Source organism: Aythya marila (genome assembly GCF_965140915.1).
Source record: "Aythya marila genome assembly, chromosome: 6".
Classification (NCBI taxonomy): Eukaryota; Metazoa; Chordata; class Aves; order Anseriformes; family Anatidae; genus Aythya; species Aythya marila.
In genome coordinates, this window is record NC_139047.1 from 34060271 (window position 1) to 34079960 (window position 19690).

At 32.8% G+C, this 19690-nt stretch overlaps 1 protein-coding gene across 1 annotated transcript in view; it reads right to left on the reverse strand.

The window, feature by feature from the left end:
• The window catches only part of LRP1B (LDL receptor related protein 1B), a gene marked incomplete at both ends in the record, with an annotated part of 666837 nt that overhangs the window by 63617 nt on the left and 583530 nt on the right, over nt 1-19690 (reverse strand). Inside the window, 7 exons of the mRNA XM_082763005.1 lie at nt 679-808; nt 1437-1543; nt 10259-10375; nt 14608-14727; nt 17199-17318; nt 17487-17603; nt 19177-19270. Coding sequence (XP_082619131.1) covers nt 679-808; nt 1437-1543; nt 10259-10375; nt 14608-14727; nt 17199-17318; nt 17487-17603; nt 19177-19270 — 805 coding nt within the window. The remainder of the gene's footprint in view (nt 1-678; nt 809-1436; nt 1544-10258; nt 10376-14607; nt 14728-17198; nt 17319-17486; nt 17604-19176; nt 19271-19690) is intronic.

The following is a 19690-nucleotide window of genomic DNA, read 5'->3' on the forward strand; positions in this document are numbered from 1 at the left end:
TAAATGTTAATAATTAAACAAACTTAAGTTATATGAAACCACAATTTTGGCATGCACACATTATTAAAATTTTAAATAAATACTTATTAATCAGCTTTTATTTAAAATACAAGTAGACATTTTTGATGCCTTAGAAATCAGGAAAGTTGTGTCATAAAATTCCATAAGCTTCATTAATGCAGATGAAGCTTACAAAAAAAAAAAAAAAAAAAAAAAGCAAATATAAACAACTACATTTTCCAAGACAATAATAATGAAATAAAACAAATTTGCTAGAGTAAACCTTTGCGTAAGGACTAGTAAATACTGAATTAACACCATAAAACAAAAAATCTCCAGATACCTTAGTAACATGCCAAGAGATGCTGGTGTTATCAGAGCAAAATTTTGTAAGCTGAATTATATTTCACTAAAATTAAATACCATTCCTCTCAACAAGTTTCATATTGTGTGGCTGTATATATATATTTTTTAAACATGAGTAGGAAGACACAATGATACAAACTCAAAAGTAATAATAAGTCATTATTTCAAATAAGTCTATATCAGACTTATTTGCACTCCTCCCTACTCGTAACTCACAAGTTCTCAAGTTGTTGACTTATTTTCTCCTTGTTTCATTCTGATTTATTCCTTGTTTCATTCATTTTTATTTGTCAGCATTATATAAAACAATACCTGGTTCACAATTTTTCTCATCATCCCCAAGTTTGCAGTCTTCATGACCATCACATTTCCATTTTGCTGATATGCACTGACCGTTGGAACACTGGAACTGGTCCCTTGAACAGCCTGTTTCACAATACCTCTGTTACAATAAAAACAATGTGCATACAAAATCAAGAGTTTAATATAAACATAGGCAAATATACAGCTAATCAGAGAAATTAATGGCCATAACCCTTCACATTATTAAATACACCAATGCCTTAAGAAATAAAATATCTTTGTAAGTATGATCCATGAAAGGTGGGAAGCACCTGAGGTCCAATACTAGCAGGAAAGGAAAGGGGACAAAAGGAAAGAACAGAGAAACTGTAAAGCAAATATCCATGAAACTTCTACTACATAAGCAACAGTCTACATATTTTCAGCAAAAAAACATAAACCAAACGAACTGACTGCTGGTATTGAAAGCAACAGCTACCCAGCTGGGACAGAAAATGTATGGAGGATGGGAAGAGGTTCAGATCATTGATGGGGCCAAAAAGATGTAGATAAACTACAGATAAATATGACTTGATTTTAAGTCAGCTTCTCCTTTTAGAACCAATTAAATAGGTTCAATTTAGTAAATACATATGTATTTATCGGCTCATGTCTACAATTTCTATCACTGCTTATTAAAACAGTCATATGTGGGAAAACCATGGTCAAACAATGTAAGGTCAAAAAACTACCAATTTTCTCAAATGTTTCTCCTGGAAGAAACCTACCTCATCTGAGCCATCTGCACAGTCATAATCTCCATCACACCAGAATCTTGCTGAAACACAGTCTCCATTTGCACAAAGGAAGTCTTTCAAAGTGCATGTTTGAGGCTCTGAATAAAGAAAAGTAACAACCAAAAGTAGTAAATTTCTATTTATTAGTATTTACATTAAAATATTTCATACAAAAACAAACAAACAAACAAAAACCAACCAACCAATCAATGAATTACTATAACAAAGTCAAAAAAACACCAACTCTGAAACTCAGGATTTTTTTGTCTGTAGGATTTTTGTGTTGTTAAAATTTGAAACTAATTTTCATTTACATATAAGATATTAATGAAAATTCTGTCATTTCAGTTGACATATTTCTTTAGAAAATTATGTGATGATGAATATGTAAACATTATTTACTTTAATGCATGCATATTATCACAGGTTCAGTGAGAGATACCACAGACTAGAAATTTGTTTTGCAGTCATTACTATCCGATCTAATTAGAACTAAACAGATCTTTCACTTTCAATCGCTCAATAGTGTTCCTTTTATCACATACCTTTTAGCAAATATGTATGTCAAGAATTAGCTTCCCCTGTGCTAAGCATTCAGGGGAACAATCTTGAGATGCTAAATGCAATACCTAAGAAGGAAGGTTCGGAGTTTCAAGTAAAGTAATTCAGTTTTCAAGCAATTAAATATGGGATGAAACATGACAATTATCTACTGACCAAAATGCTGACAAAACTGTTAAAGTAGTTTAACAGAAAGAGAATACAATGAGGTGCAAAAGTTAATGGACAGCAAACTTTCATAAAAAATACACTATTGTCAGAATGTTTGAAAACAGAAAAGAAGTAAAGGTAAGAACAAGGATGGAGTTTTTAAGTAATGTCAGAGAAAACAGAAAGATGTTAGATAAAAAGAATCTTAGGAGCTTACAGATGGACAGGAGACAGTAAAAGTTGGAAGATAAATGGGATATTTTTTGATAAATTGATATGTTCTTCTATTCCCTAGGAAGAAACAAAACACAGGTAGGTCTGAAGTCATTATAAAAGGCGGACACAATAAAAGGGAAGAGCAGACAAAATTAATTCAAGGTACAGGCAAAGCAAACAGAAGTAGGCCTCAGGGAGTGATGGAGTAATCGTGAGAAAGTGAGATTTGCTGCTTCAGCCTATTTACTTCACTGTCTGCATAGCTCTGCGTTTTTGCTTTTACTACCATGAAAACACTGGACAGGGGATCAAAGTGGAAGATTCTCCCAAAAGAATACCATGCACTTTCTTCCTGAAAATGAGGACAAACAGCTGGTAAAAGGTCTGAAGGGCATGTCCTATGAAGAGAGGCTGAAAACACTTGGGTCATCTAGTGTGGAAGAAAGAAGGCTGAGAGGTGACCTCACTGCTCTCAACAACTTCCTGAGGAGGGGAAGTGGAGAGGTGCAGATCTCTTCTCCTTGAAAACCAACGACAAGACATGTAGGACTGGTAAAAACTGTGCCAGGGGAGGTTCAGACTGCATATTAGAAAAAAATTCTTTACTGTGAGGGAGGTCAGACACTAGCACAGACTTCCTAGTGAGGTGGTTGATGCCCCAGGCCTGTCAGTGTTCGAGAGACATTTGGACAATGCCCTCAATAATATGTTTCAACTTTCAGTGGTCAGGCAATTGGACAAGATGATCTCTGAAGATCCCTTCCAACTGAACTAATCTATTCTAAAAGACACTGGGGAAAAAAAAAATGAAGTCCCTCTGGACTTTAAACCATTAGATTAAACAAAGGTACAGAAGAGATAATTGAGCAAAATGTAATTGAGCCTCTATATGCAATTCAGTCTTGACTGCCACACAGTTTTTGGAGAGTAGGACTGAAAAAGCAACTAAGGTTTATTTGTGAGAATATTTCTGTTGGAGGAAACACTGTATTATATAAATAATGTAAAATCAAGAAAAAGGATTGATTGTTAGGATCTTTTCAACAGAGAGCTGGGAAGAGTTCAGGCAAATGGCAAACAACAGCAACTAAATCAATGGAGGGAGGGTGAAAAAGAGAAAGGAGAAACTGAGAGCAAGAATAGACTGAGTAATGCTAAAAGGTCTTTAAACAGGAATGGAAATTAGCAACTTGCCTGTTTTTTGGGAAACGTAACAGAGTAATCAGGGAAAAACTAAAACAAACAAACAAAAAAACAAACAAATGTCATTCCTTCTCCACCCCCAAAATTAGAAACTCCCAATTGAGAAGTATTTGGCAGATAACACCAGCGTGAGAACACATTAGACATGAGTTGCACAGATCTCTGGTGAAGTCAAATGAAGGTTTTTTTTGTGTGTGTGGTTTTTTTTTTTTTTTTTTTTAAGAAGTCTCAATTTGTAGAAATCAAAGACTGTCTCAAGAAAGGAGTATTTCTGATGGATTTTTCAGCTTCTTCTTCATTTGTTTTCCCCTCACTTAATAAATAAAAGTCAAAATTACTCTGTTTGAAAGTTTTTAGAGAGGAATTGCATTTTTCAGGTAGGCACAACTTTTCATTTTAAAGCTGTAGGGAAGTAGTAATAAAAGCAGATCTACACCAGTTTCATCAGTTCTCCAGCAATGTTATTTTTAAGCAAATCAAAGGTTAGCATTTATATGGATTCTTAGATTATATACATAATACTAATTTTCTCAAAGCAAAAGCTCAATGTATAAATGTCAGCAAATCACTGACATTTGATTCTTTTTACTGTCAACAGGCCAGGAAGAGGAAGTTCAAGATATGATAAATTATGTAAAGGAAATACTTTGTGGAAAAACAATTCACATGCAAATAAGCATTTGTCATGTTTCTGTACTTATTTGCAAAATATAAGCAAATACTTTTTCTATACTGCTAATGAATTATTTATAAACAGAGATTTGATTCTGCAAAAATGTACACAATGAGCTAACTTCTCATTTCTCTGTTTGCAAGAAATATTTCTTCTGCTGTTGGAATACATCTATGTGATTTACATATGAACACAGAAGAGCACTTTCCCATCAGTGCTGTGGCTGTTAGTGAAAGGAATAAGTATTAATAGACCTCTGTATAACCAATAAAGGACAGCATCTTTCAGCTTCTGCCTTATAAAAGCACTGAAACTCCTTCCTGAGAAAAGCATTTTTGAATTATTAGAAAGAATCTTATTTGAAACACAGAATATAAGATGATCTTCTTTCACCTTTTAAAGTTGGAAAATTATCTGTAGAGCCAACAGACACTTTTGTTATCAGTTTAAATGATAGCAAGAATGGGATCTCATAAGAAAGACTTAAAATCATTTCATATTTGGGGTTCAATTTCTTATTTAATAAGCATGGATATTATACTGTCATGAACTGACAGGATTTTATTAGGAGACCAAGGTACATGCATATAACTCAGAGGGAAGAACAATTTTTTTTTTCCTTAAAATAGGATATGAGGTTCAAACTTATACTGTAATTTTTACCTGTATTTGTGCAGGCCAAACATGTTTGCTCCTTATGAGGATTCTGTGTTTTGCAACAGCTGTTGCAAAACCAACTTTTAGAAAAACTAATTTATATACAAGGAAGGGTGCAACCTGTATGTAGGAAAACAAGTAACAGCAACATAAACGGGATGGAAGCTCTTCAAACAGAATGGATTAGGGTTGTATAGTGACCTCTTGATTCATTCAGGCATTTGGCAGCCCATCATATACTTAGAGGAATCAGGGGGACGTACTTAGGCCATACTTTCTTTCAAGGTATTAAAGATTCTGAAGACAGAGAATGAAGCCATTATGTAAAATGCGAAGCAGAAACGCATGTAAAGCAAAATTATATTACATAGAGAGACCTTCAAAGAAGGCATCCACGTCTCAGTTCTTTTGAAAATGTTTGCTTAGTAATCGACAAAGATTTTGTGTTCTTGGTTAGACTATCATCAATAATAAAGTTTTAGCCTATTACACAGGATATCTCAGGTATATCATGCAAAATATGCTGTTCTATGGACTCTCTCTATGGAGCACATAATTAAGATAAACACTAAGGAAGAGTCATACAGAGTCATTAAGCAAACAGGAACCAAGTTCAAAATTAAGGGTGACGATTACTTATTCAATGGATTGTTTCATTGTAAAAGTTAATTACTTCACAAAAGAATGGTAAAGATGGGGGGGGGGGGAACCATATCCAGGGGCTCAAGAGATTTGAAAGAGATCTACTGAGTTTTACTAGATATACAAAGCACACACGGATAAGGAAAATCAATGAGCTGAAAATATGAATTGAAAGAATACTCAGAAGACATTTCTGGCTTGTCATGGTTTACTCTGTCCTAACTACTGGCCACTACTGGGAACAAACCAACAAAAAGGACCCCTGGTCTGAAGCAGCATGTTTATATGCCAGAGCACTGAATAGCGATGATGTAGTAAGTGATATTTGTAGTAGCTAGATATTATTCTCTGTACTGAAAGAACTACCTTTACAAATGACTACATGATACAAATATATGCCTCAAAGTCTCATTTTGTGAATGGAGGTCTCTGCCTCACTGGACGAAAAGGATGTAGCTGGGGATGCTGTATTCATCAGATATACTACCAGATAATTATGTGGGAGCGAAACCTTTCAGTAAGCCAAGCCAGAGTATCAAGTGTGATGCATCCACATAACATAAGCAAAACAGTATTAACGTGACAAAATGAAAGAGGAGGTAAAATCAAAACCATTCTTCCTTATAAGTCTCCATTGCTATACAGCTAAAAGCAGTAGCATAGACCATCCTGTAGAATGAATGCCTGTAAGCATGAAATAGTTAATCATTTTTTTCTTTGTGTATTTAATGTGATTTTCAAAACAGATTTTAATTTTTTATTTTGCTATTTTTTCAGCATCATGTTTAATCAAAAAGACACCACTTGTTCTTTGTTAATCTAGGCATAGAACTGGTAGATGTACATAAAAGAATAAATCTTTAGTACACATCATTTTATTGAAGTAAAGCCTTTACTTGCCTTTAGCTACCACTGAAACCTAGCTGCTTTTAGAAAACTGACACTACGCATGGTCCTATTTGCACCAAATCAGTTGAGCCTTAAGCAGTGTAAAGAATGCAAAGAATTTATAGCACTGTCCACTCAAGATCTACTCATGATGACATTAAGAGACATTCCAGATTAGTTTCTTTCAATATGCTAATTTAAATGTTTTCACTCAGACATTAAATAATTGCTGGTTCTCATTGCATTTAGGATACAAACTTATCCAAGGACAAAATTAACTAATTTGTTTTCTTGACAACTTGTAAGCGCAACAAAACACCACTGAGAAGATTATCCAGCAACTGTAATATTTCCACACTGATTGAATGCATGTCCTTCTACAGCATTATTACATTTGCTTTGCTTCAATGTTTACAGTACTTTATATTTTCTTTAATTACATTCAATAAAACATTGCTGGTGCCTTCTTTTGAGCAGGAATAAGACTCATTACTACAGATTTTCCCATTTTTAAAGTTCCCTGAAAGAGAAAATACTTTGGCCTAATTTCTTTAAAAATAACCCCAAAAACTCTAACAACATATTCCCCTTCTAAAAAGATAATAATTAACTGAGAAGAGTTAAAAATACCTTGCTTTGTTTAGTGCTAGCAGTATGAATCTTTTCTGTCCTTAATAATTCTTACTTATTTGAGAGGGTCAAAATGACAGGAGGCTGCCTTCATTAGGATTAATGTTTTAAAAGGATTTTCCAGTTTTGAGCATATTCACTGGAAAATTCAATCGTTAATTAAAAATATTTATGGCAAGTTTGGTAGTACTGTCAGTTACTGTCTCTTTTCATTGTAACTGCTGCTTCTCATGTGTCCTTGTCTAGGTTCCCATTAACATGGCTGTCCTCTCTCTTCCTTGAGCTACTCCTGTCAAACTGCTTCCGATAAGAAGTTGTGGGAATGGGTGTAACATCCTTCACTAGTTTTCTGTCATTTTTTTGAAGGAGCACAACACTTTTGCGTTCATCTATATAAAATGATGTGGTAAGAAGTTCATTAGATAAGAACTACAAAGAAGTAAACAAATAAGCTGGGAAGAATGGTTCACACTGTACATTGTAAGACAAATGCAGGTAAAGAACAAAAAGGTCTGGAGATGCTATGCCAGAAACACAGTCTTAACAGACATATCTCTTGGCATTATAGCACTAATAATTTTTCACCCCCATGTGTGATATTTTCTAACTCACTCCTTTTTGCTGCTGATAACTTCAGGTTACTATTGTATGTGAAAGTAAATAATATAGATAAATGTACATACTTGAGTTGAATTTCTAAAATTCAATGAATTCATTCTGTATTCTTGAGAAACAGCTCATTTTCTGATATAGCTGCCTGAAAAGTCCTTTGTAAATTCATGTATGCTATGAACAACTTATCATAATGTGCCACGCAATACATTTTGTCAAATTCTTTTGAAGCTCTAATTTAATATATATTTGTTTCACTGCACTTGATTCTATAAGTGGCCAGACAGCCCATAAAGAATTTTCTACATCTATTTTGAACAACTGAACAATATTATGTATTTTCCCAATGCTTCTGAGATTTTGAATTTTACAACTGTGCCAGCATATTGCATTTAATTTAGACAGCAGAATAAGAGATTTAGGAAGAAAACAGAAAGAAAAGTATGCATTTGACAAGCAAAAGAAAAAAAGAATACTGAAAAGCAAACACAAACTACAATTCATCACTACACAAAGATCTGTTTAACACTTACATATTGTAAGGTTTGTTCAGAGAATTTAAAAAATTTTAGTTTGATGCACAGGCTGTATCCAGATACTCTCAACTCACTAATTCTGTCCACTACAATTAACTACAGATTTCCTTATCTGAAAGTCTAGAGAACAGCCAGGAATGGAGTATATAACTTAGGTATTGATGTGAACACAAAGATGGGAAGCTTAATAAATACATTTATATATATATATATATATATATATATGTATAATCTTTATTTAATATATTATATAATTATTTTTATTTATTTTTATATATTTTATATATTTATTTTTATAATATATATTATTATTATATATATAATATTTATTTATAAATAAATAAAAAGAAATTGCTGAATAAAATTGCTGAATAATTTCTCCTATATTATTTGAACACTTGTTTTTACAACCTTATTCTATGACAATCTAAACGTTGCAGAAGAGAATTATCAGTTCTGGACAATAAATAAATACCACTTCACACATGACAAAATTTCAAGTAAGATGTTTGATACTTATTTTGCAAACAGTAGTAATGTTTAGTGGAGGTGGGCTTTTGTTGTTGTTGTTGTTTTGTTTTCTGTTTTTAATTTCCAACTTTTAAAAAGGTTATCCAGTCACATAGATTAACACTGCTATACCAAATCCGTGTCTTTCTTTGATTTTTACATGAGCATAACAGAAAATAATTTCTTGCTATTTATAATAGAAATGGAAAAATCTCACCATCACTAATACTCAAATCCAAAATAAAATATCCAGTGAAGCTAAGAAAGCTTTTGTGTGTTGTCAGCAACACCTGCTTCCCTGCCCCATGTCCTGTCCAGGTTTAACAATAAATGGCTCTGAGTGATTACTGAGTCAGATGGCATTTTCCTCTTTAAATGAAGCATTTGCATTTGAAAACTATGGCACCATTGCTTTCAGTAACTCCCCCTTTTTTTTTTTTTTTCCCAAATAGATAGTGATCAAAAGGCATGTAAATCCACTTAAACTTTCAAGCTAAATGAACTCGTCTTCAGACATCCTCTACCTCTGGACAGCATATCTCAAAAGGGAGAAAGGAGCAAACAGCACTTACACACCATGTGAATGCCTATTTTATTAAACATTCTGGCTTTGACAGCATTCTAGACCTCAAAGATGCTAAAAACACATTCAGGATATACAACCAGAGACATGCATTCAAGATTATCTGTACAAAAAGATATTAATTTATTGTATTTCTAAGAACAAAAGAAAAAAGGAACAGAAATAGTTTGCCAAATGAAGAGAAGATGCTTCAGAACTACTGCTGGAATTTCTATATAGACAATATTTATGCTATATAGACAATGATTGCAGGATGAAAGAAACAATTATGAATTTGTCATTGCTTCCTGAGAATCAGATCTAAATAACACACTGAAAGTGATATTACAGAGATTTATTAGGCATTGGAGTTCCTAATGGGTGGACGAGAATAGATTAACCAAGTTACTTTCAGTAACAAGGTCTACTTTTTGATCTAGTTAAGTATTATAGAAATGGGTTACCAAAGGCACAAAACGCGGCAAATCATCTAAACAATATACAGAAAGTGATGGGCAGATAGTGTATGATCAAAAAATTGTTTAACAAGTTGTTAACAGTATTATTATTATTGTTATTATTAAACAGTAATTGTTTATTGTTAAACAGTATTTCTCACTGAGTATGTTTTATGTTTCTTATATAGAGATAATAAACATGAAACGTAAGAGTAACTGACAGAGGTAAGCTAATTCTGACACTAATTATTGTGAGTTCATCGGGTTATTGACAACTCACAATTCAGACTTTTTTTTTCTTTTGTAGCTCTCAGAGAATTGCAGATCTTTAAGAATGAATAAAATTGGAAAATTTCAGCAAGAGACATTTTCGATTCTGGTTTACTAATTTTCAGTGGATCAGATGGCATTGTAAGAAAGCACATATGTGCAATTTATCCAAATTAAAAAAAATACTCTTACATGTTAAACTGACTGTACTCATTGTAACATGCACGTCGGTAAAAGTTACTTACTACAGTTCTCTTCGTCAGAATTATCACCACAATCATTTTGACTGTCACATCTCCAATGATCTGGAATACAGTTGTTGTTTTTGCACTGGAATTCATGAGGCCCGCACGTTTTTTTATCTGTAATTAGGATGAATATCATTTATATCACTGCAGAGTCAAAAGTGGAAAAATTGCTGACACAACATTACTAGACACCTTTCAGAAGGAGCAACCTAAAAACTTAAAAAGTTATTTTCAGAACTAATTTATTTGTCATATCACATTCTTTAAAAAATTCTTTATTCACTCTTACCAAAAGAGATATACTTACAAATTTGATGATAAAATTAAAATACACACTGTAAAAAACTCTCATTTGAAATAGGAAATGTGAAATTTAGAAGTGATGAACAGATTAGCTTGGAGGGGTTAACAATTGAATCTCAAAAAACACATTGACTTTTCCTTGAATTTTACTATAAGATTGCTCTACAAAAGATCAGATCACAGTAAACTACATTTTTTAAAAAATGTACATAATACATATTTCTCAACAGCTATGTTTGCATGCAATTATTTAAGACTAATCAAACGTAACAAAAAACTTTGCATTTTGCTTTGTGTTTTCACCTTTTGTTGTCTTGGACTGAAAGTCTGCTTACACAGAGGAAAAAAAGCACATAATGCTAAACTGAAATTAAATTTCTTCATGCAGTAAATTCTCAATGAGATTTCCTGTTTACAGAATAGGCAAAACCTACTGGGGATGCGTGAACACTCTGAACTACTCCAGCAAGAAGGATTTGCATCTGCATTTTATTTTTTTATCTCACTGTGATGATATTTCAACAGAAATTTCTTAAATTTCCATTCAGCTATTTCATAACTTCCCAGATCAAACTTCATGTTGCTATTATGACAACTTGATAAATTCTAATAACTGACAGAACAAAAGAGAATTAGCTTAAGTCAACCTGATTTTTCTGCCTCTGAAATAGAAAGGATGATGTCCCAAATTAGAGATATTACAATTGATGCCATGGCCCAAACTGCTGCTTTTTGTAGTTTGATTTAGGTGTGGTTCTGGAACTAGAGATATAGAGCAAAAAAAAATACCTGAATATCAAAAAGGTGGCGGCAAACAGCGGCATAGCTCCTCACACTCACAAATTTGTTAATTAAAGTACTACCTCTTGCATTTGTTCCCCATTCTCTGCCAACTTCAAGACTATAAACAGTTTTCTCAAAAAGTACTTCTTATGATGTTTGTCAAGATGACAGAAGTAATTCATAGATAGTTACTGATAGTTCAGTCATGACATTTCAAATACTTACATGGGCAAACACTTTTAACTTTTTAGCTTTTAACAATGGCAAAAAACTTTTAACATTATAAAACATAAAAAATGAGAAAAATAAAAACCAGAACTCTTGTATTTGCATCTGTAGCTTTGTAAAAGGTGGTTTCAAATCAGAAACCCATCCTACACATTAAAGTACTTCTAGTAAACTTTATAATCCCACACTACATATCTTCCCCCAAAATGAGTCCTAAAGATTACTCACAGATCATATACTATTTGTTCTTCCACATTGGGCAGACACACAAAGATCTAATCAGTAACACACGGAACACAGAGATAACATCCTTTCTTTTCAGCCACCTGCTAGGTTGAAGACAATGTGCAAGATATCTTTTCTTATTCTTTATAAAGAATCACCTAGTTCTCAAGAATGCTGAATACATTTTCTACGACTGCCTACATTTTCTACACTTTTGTAGAAAGACTGGATTTTATTTTAATTTTAATATCCTTATGTGTATTCTAAATGTATGAGTACTGATAGAATATTAATCTTTCTTCTTCCTAATTTATCTAAAACAAACAATAATTTAACTCTTTCCTTTACAAAATACTTTTTATATCTGCAAAGCTTTCTTCACTTGAGAAATCTGAAAGCTTTATTATTCCTTTGGGTTGATTCTGGTCTCTTATAGCAGCTTACAGTTGACATGTCTTATGGACCAGATTTCTTGTTTTTTCTTTCCTTCTTCACATTAATGAGAGCTCAGGAAAACACTAGGACAATGGAACTAAGATATAACAAAGAGAAATATTTGGGAAAGTTGTGTAGCAAATATATGATCTTGCAGAAAGAGCGATTTATTCAGCTCAAAAGAGCTGTATACATACAGCCTTGTATACATACAAGCACATTGATACCAATACCAATGAAATAAAACCAAAATTTTGCCATTAACTGCATTACACTGCAGTTTTGGGGATTCACCATCAGGAAAAACAAACAAACAAAATAAAACAAACCACTTATGCTCTCTAGGCTAAAAAGCAAAGTAATATTTAAAAAAGGAGGAAGCAGAAAACAAATCATACTAACATTGACATATTATGCGAATAGAAACCTTAAATACACGAAACCTTTAAAGCAGATTACAATCACTTTCCAACACTGAACACAGCTTTCTTCATATTCTAACCCCAAAAGGGCCTTTTACGATGTAAAGGAGTAAAGTTGTGAGTAAGGATTACCATAATTTAATGGCTTCTTTTAATGCAGGCATGAATTAACTTTACCTATTGTTCTTTGAAAAACACCACATGCTCATTAATAAGCATGCATTTCCTAACTACTTTAATTGTCTGAGTTGAAAATGAACCATAGAAGACTAAATACATTCAGAACAATTCTAACAAATTCACTCAATATAGTATCTCCAATAACATATGGTAGTAAACGTTTACTAAGCAATATATACATGACTATGGGGCACTTAAGCAAAGAAGAAATTACCCTTTATGCAAGTTTTGCATTGCAAGCATTTTAAAAATGAACTATAAATGATAACAAGTTAGTATTAGCACCAACATATGCATATCTTTATTACACTCAACTTCTAGCTTCATAATTTAATTTCCCCACAGTTTGTTCATGAAAATAGCCATCTTTAAATACATTAAAAACAAATAAACAAAAGCACAGATGACCAAATCTTGTTCTAGCTAGTGATATAACAAGATCATTTAAACATATTTCAAATCCTAAAAATAAAGAAAACTTTAAAATGTGATTAAAGCCATCTTGTTCTTGCATATGTTTACTTACTAGATGAGTGTGCATAACAATCACGACTGGCATAGAGATTGTGAGTAGGGATATTTTTTTTCCTTCTGATCCAACGCAAAAAGTAATGTTCAGCTATCAAATTTAAAATAAAAAGGGAGGGTTTTTTGCACAGAGGTTCTTTCTGTTGTTCTTTCTATTGGCTTTTGGCAATGATGAATCACAATGACTTAATTTTTTTTCCTGTTCAATATTAGTGTTTTTTTTTCCCCTTAATTTTCCTTTTTTTTTTTTTTTCTTCCCTGCTCTGCTTTCAAATTTTGTGTTTTGCATATATTATTATATGAACCTTTTTAAGATACTTTGTTCCATATCAGTTGGGCTTGAATGGGTTACTCAGAAATATGAATCCACAGTTTGGCAGCTGGGAATGCCCTTTGTGAGTGCAGTTCTTGCACTGACATCTATCCTTCATCTTGCCTGTAGATGATCTGCTTTCTCAAACTACCAGATTTAAATACAAAAACTTTATAAGTATCAGAGGTTCTTGGAGAAGTTCTATGGGGTTGTTGAGTTTGTGGGATTGTGTGATAGGATGTTTGTCTCACTGAAGCACGCAGACAGAAGCAAAAGTTGGTCATGTCAAACTGCAATCTGCTCTGGATCCTTCTGTCCAGCCAGTCTTAACATCTAATTCTCCACTGAAGAGACTTCTGTCGACAAACATTTCAGTCAACTTCATACTGGTCTTTATTCTGAGTTACATTTCCCAGTATATCTCACAACACTGTGACTCTTGTTGCATGGAATAAAGTAATTCTTTTATTACAAGATGTTTTTGCTACATTGAGTGTCTTTCTTACTCCAAAATAAAAAGGTGATGCAGAAATTATACCGAATAATCTACTCAAACTATACAGTAGATTATAGCAAATTATGACATTTTTTACTGTTTATTAATCATAAAAACAATAAAGTCTGCAGAATAAATTGATAAAAAGTGGATAATTCTTTAAGAAAAATCAAGAACGTCATTATATTCCAGATGAGATACTACTACTTTATTGGCTGGAGCTATAAATTAGTATAATAGAAAGTACACAGTTTAATTATCCAACAAGAATTGTACGAGACAGACAAAGCTATCATACCAGATAGGTACTACCATGCATTGAAAGAGAACATGTTAAATTAAATCCTTATATACTTTTGCTAGTTTTTTCAACAATGTCAAGCTACAGTCATACTCAAAACAGTCATATATTCTAAACCAGTGTCATGCTTACCACAGTTAGCTTCATCTGATCCATCAGCACAATCTGGGTCTTCATCACATACCCACAGTTTAGAAATGCAATGTTTAGTTGTTTTACATTGGAAATGGTCTGGAGAACAACTGTTTTCAGCTTAAAAAAAAAAAAAAAAAAAAAAAAAAAAGGATTTAAAAATTAAATCAAGAAGTTTCTGCTTATATTCCAAACACTTTTTGTACGTAAAGTTAAAAAAAAAAAAAAGAAACTTCTGTAAAAAAACAGTATTCAGGTTTACATTTTTTATAATTTCATCTTCTTTTTTTTTTTTATTATTTTACACACAATAGCAAGATCTAAGCAAGAATTTAGAATACAAAAACATCCTCAAAATAAAAACATCCTGAGTGCACTTGTGGATTCCTTCTTCTATCCAAGCAGTAAGAACACTGCAACCATCAAGAGCCTTTCACAGAGATTCCTCCTCATGAAAAGTTACTTGCTTTGCTGATTTGTTTCTTACAGCATTCAGCTCCACAGACTAAGAGGAAAGTGAAGTTCCTGCCTTAAACCAAGAATCTGCCTTCAAGCCAGCGTGGGTGGAATGCTACTTTAAATTCATGTAGTGAAACATGACTCTACATCAATTTATGCCAGATCTTACTATTTCTTAAACTCATAACTGAGAGTATAAAGGCAAGATGAAGGACATATACCTGGACTGGACTGTGAACCAGTTATTTGAGACCAGATTCATAAGGATTTCTTTAGAGATAAGTATATGTAGAAGAACCTCTAAACTTTCTTAAATTGAACTGAACATAGGTGGAAAACAGCATGTCCTATTCTTTGATAACATTATCCAACATGAATACTTGTCCCACTTTTACCTAGTGAACTCCACAAAATTTTTAACCAACTTTTTTCAACAAACATGTTGAAAAACAACTTGCTCCTTGGCACCAATGTAATACCACTGATATTGATATAACAAGGAGACATGCTTGTTTCCTTCAAGGGTTTAGCAAAATGAAAAAACAAAACAAAACGAAAACAAAAACAAAACAAAACGAAAACAACAAAAAACATGTTTGTTAAAATATAATATCAATATTATAAAAGATAATAACAACTATTACCTGTCTTGTGACAGGAACCCAAATCACCTTGAACTTTGAGGCAGACTTAACCCTCCCACAATCCTCCCACTTTGGGTAGTCTCTCCCAAAAGAGAAACTTGAAGAGTTTTCAGAAGCCATAAACTAGATTTTATTAGAATATAATAGCACACTTAGCTTTCTTAAAAGAGAAGCTCATAACGTCTAGGTAAGACAACAGTGTTTTTATTGTATTTTATTTTATTTTTTAAGTGAACCCTTAAATGAACCCTTCCAGCCCCCTAACTCACACCTTTGCAGGTGGGTTGATAGCTGATTTTCAGACAATTCAAAAGCTTGCTTAGTATCACAGCAGACTGTCCTATCCCATCCTAGTGGAAAACATTCCAAGGAACTCATTGCTGATCCTGACCCTATTCCTACCAAATCCTTGAGCACGGCTGTGCTGTGGACTCTACTGCTCTGATTTCATTTTGTCAGGTTCACCTCATGGTTTTGAGAACCTTTCATGTAACATGTGCAGATCTTTATAACAAAGAAAGCAATCTCCCTTATCTTTTGCAGGTGCTTACCTGACTCCACTTAATCTGTTTTTAAAGAAATGTGACATGCAAACCAACATAATAATATTGTTAGAGGCTACAGCTCTGCTGCATTGTTTGGAAGATGCCATTAAACATGATAATTAACAAAGCCTTTGTATCCTTAGCAACCCTTCCCTTGGAGAAGGACATGTTCTTTCAGAAATGCAACACATGCAAACTTTGAGAAAACTAATTCTGAAAATAGGAATAAGCACTTTAGATCATCTGTAGATCTGAATAATGAACTGAGTGAAGGACAGAGATGTATTTGAAGTCAACAACATCGTTTTAATTGTAGAATGATCAAAGATACTACCTATTCAATACATTTCCATTTTAAAACTGAAAATACTTTCTCTATTTGTCTCTGAGAAATATGGAGTGAAACTGAATTTACTGAAAGATGTATAAAAAGATGAGTAAATGGAGAGTTGCATAGATAAATTAATGAAGTCCCCGTAGAAAAGGGAATTGAAAAGGTAGAGAACTAATGAAAAGGGATATAGAAGGAGCTATGGATCTACATAATTTCCAATAAAAGAAGAAAAGTATTTTTCCCTTTAAATGTGTTGCCACAAGCCACGGCAGATGAAAGCCTCAAGAATACGAGTCATTTGTGAGGTGGTTAAGAGTAAAATGGATATTTCAGCCTAAGTCAGAAACCCAATTAAATGCTTGAAATTAATTTATTTACACACCCCTTTTCTTTGAAATGACTTTTAAAAATGAAGTTAATAAATGACATTTTACTTTGTTCTCTTGTATATAAAGCATTGTACGTTAAACAATCCAGTGCATTAGCTGTTTTCCATGTTCCTCACATTATTTTGCAGAGGACATTAACATTATTTTACATATTTTATTTCAGCTTCTGGTTTAAAATCAGCTACAGTTGTCAGAACAAAATTTTCTAAACATAACTTACGGCAGTCTCTTTCATCTTCTTCATCACCACAGTCATCCTGTCCATTGCATCTCAGATTTATTGGAATACACTTCTGATTCTTTGTGCACTTAAACTGACCTGACAGACACACATGTGTGTCTGGAATTTGAAAGAGTAAAAAATATTAAGTTAAAGAGATTAAAAGTTAAAGATTAAAAAATTTAAAGATTCAAAGTTAAAATAAAAATACAAATAACTTTCTTGATAGCTTGGCATTTATACCAGTTTAGCATGTTTCTGAAGTCTTTAATACATACAGTCACCTACCACAGTTCAGTTCATCAGAATTGTCCCCACAATCATTCTCTCCATCACAGATAAAAGCTGGAAGAGCACAAAGTCCAGTTCCACACTGAAAACGTCCTGGCTGACATCTGAATTCAGCTGGAGGAAAAAAAAATGCTTATTAATACTGTTGGAGGAATGATAAAGTGTCAATAGTGTTGTTCTTTCTCAACAGAGCTATCAAAAGTATTTGTGAACATTGTATTTTACATTCAATGTTCACAATTTTACAGTCAAATATAAATCTAAGTAGATAATAGCAAATAAAATGTATGTGTACTACTGTAAAATAGATTTCAAAGTGCGAGATTTTACATTCACGTAACTGTATTTATAATTTCCAAATGATATGTTTATCATTACAATGCTCTACAGGTTGTTTATTAATAGTTCAACAGAAACTCGCAATTTAGGATATAAACATTTCAGTTCGAGTGTGCATTTCAGAAATTTACTATCTAACTCTAATTCCACAACCCATGAGTCTACCACTGCTTTTTCTTATAGCCACTGCCATTTGTGTGAATGAGCAATTATGCATTTCTATAGCACTATTTTCTATAAACAGATTGTAGCTAAAAATGTTAATCTTACGTACAATGACTATATATGTTAAGGTTTGCTTCAAAGGCCTTTGCAGCAGAAAAAGAGAACTAATAGCATTGTAAAAGAAATGGATTAGAGATTTCAGTACACAAAATTCAATGAGCTGTTACTTATCTGGGAGACTCTGTAACACATAGCAGAGTTTTTTATGTTTATAAGCTTGAGGGAAGAATACAATAATATTTTGTTTTATGTAGATTAATATAATAGAGTTTTATGTAGATTAATTTAATAGTATTAAAGAAGTTAGTGACTGGGACTGAGAACACAGCATTATTAATAGACATTACTCTTCAGGAATCTAGTACACTAGACAGGTACTTTTCTAACAAGTAAACCAGCAGACAGCTGCCATCACAGCAACCATCCTTTGGGATGCTGAAACAATCATCCTTATTGACTTCCAGCTATTCAATGGGAGAGTACTACAGTAATCTGCTATTTGGACTATGGGAGGCTATTGAGAAATATCCTGCATCTTTTGTAGTGTGTCAGAGTTACACAGGGTGCATGAAAAATGTTCACTGCATAAAACCATTCAGACTGCTGGTGAAATTCAGCTCACCAACCTTTCCTTTGACAAAGTTTATAAAATTATAAAATGAAAATGTTTATATAAAACATATCATGCAAAATAAACAGAATATTAGTTGGAGTCACATCAAAAACATTGCTGCTTCAGGAAATTGCACTAAATGATACCTTGAAGCTAAACCTGTATAATTGCAATAAAACATAATCTAATGAAAATTACTATATCACATTTCTATTGCAAAAATAGAACAATTAAATTCAGCAAAAATTTAGATGGAATCGAGTAAAAAGGAAAAATGTGTTCTTATAATTTTCCAAAGAGATACTTAGTAGTCATGAGTTAATGAAAATCTTATACAGCCTGACAGATAAGACTCTGTGCCCTTTCTAAATCTGACAGAGACCAAGGAAAACAAAACAGTTCTGCAAACAAAAGCTTTCAAAGAAAATCCTCTTCCTAACATTTATAAAGCATTATATTTGATTTGGACTCTACTGACAAAACTGAGTTCCAAATGTAGAATGCACTTACGGCATTCCTTGGGCTCATCAGAGCCATCTCCACAGTCGTCAACAGTGTCACATTTCCACCAGAATGGAATACATTTGTCAGTTTTGCAACGGAACTGTAAAAGGAGAGAAAGAATATGTTGTTGTTGTTTTTTTTTTTTTTGTTTTTTTTTTTTTTTTACAGGAACAGCATAAACTATAAGAAATCAGATTCATTTGATTAAATCATTGTTCCACTGATAACTTCTGGTTGTTGATTTTATAAAACCTAATTTAAAAAAAAAAAAAAAAAAGTTTTTGGAGATGTATTGCACTGAGACTTCATCTGACAGAAGTCACTGAGGTTTCAATGACATTGCTACACTCGTAGCTCCGCTGATAAAAAGCAATCACTGCATTTTGCTGCATTCCATGACTTGATCCTTTAAGATCTTATTCAGAACAACCACAAAAACAACATTGTAACTTTGTTTTCACTAGAAGAAAAACAGAAACAAAATAAAGGGTAGAAATGATTTGATGCAATCTTCGAGGGC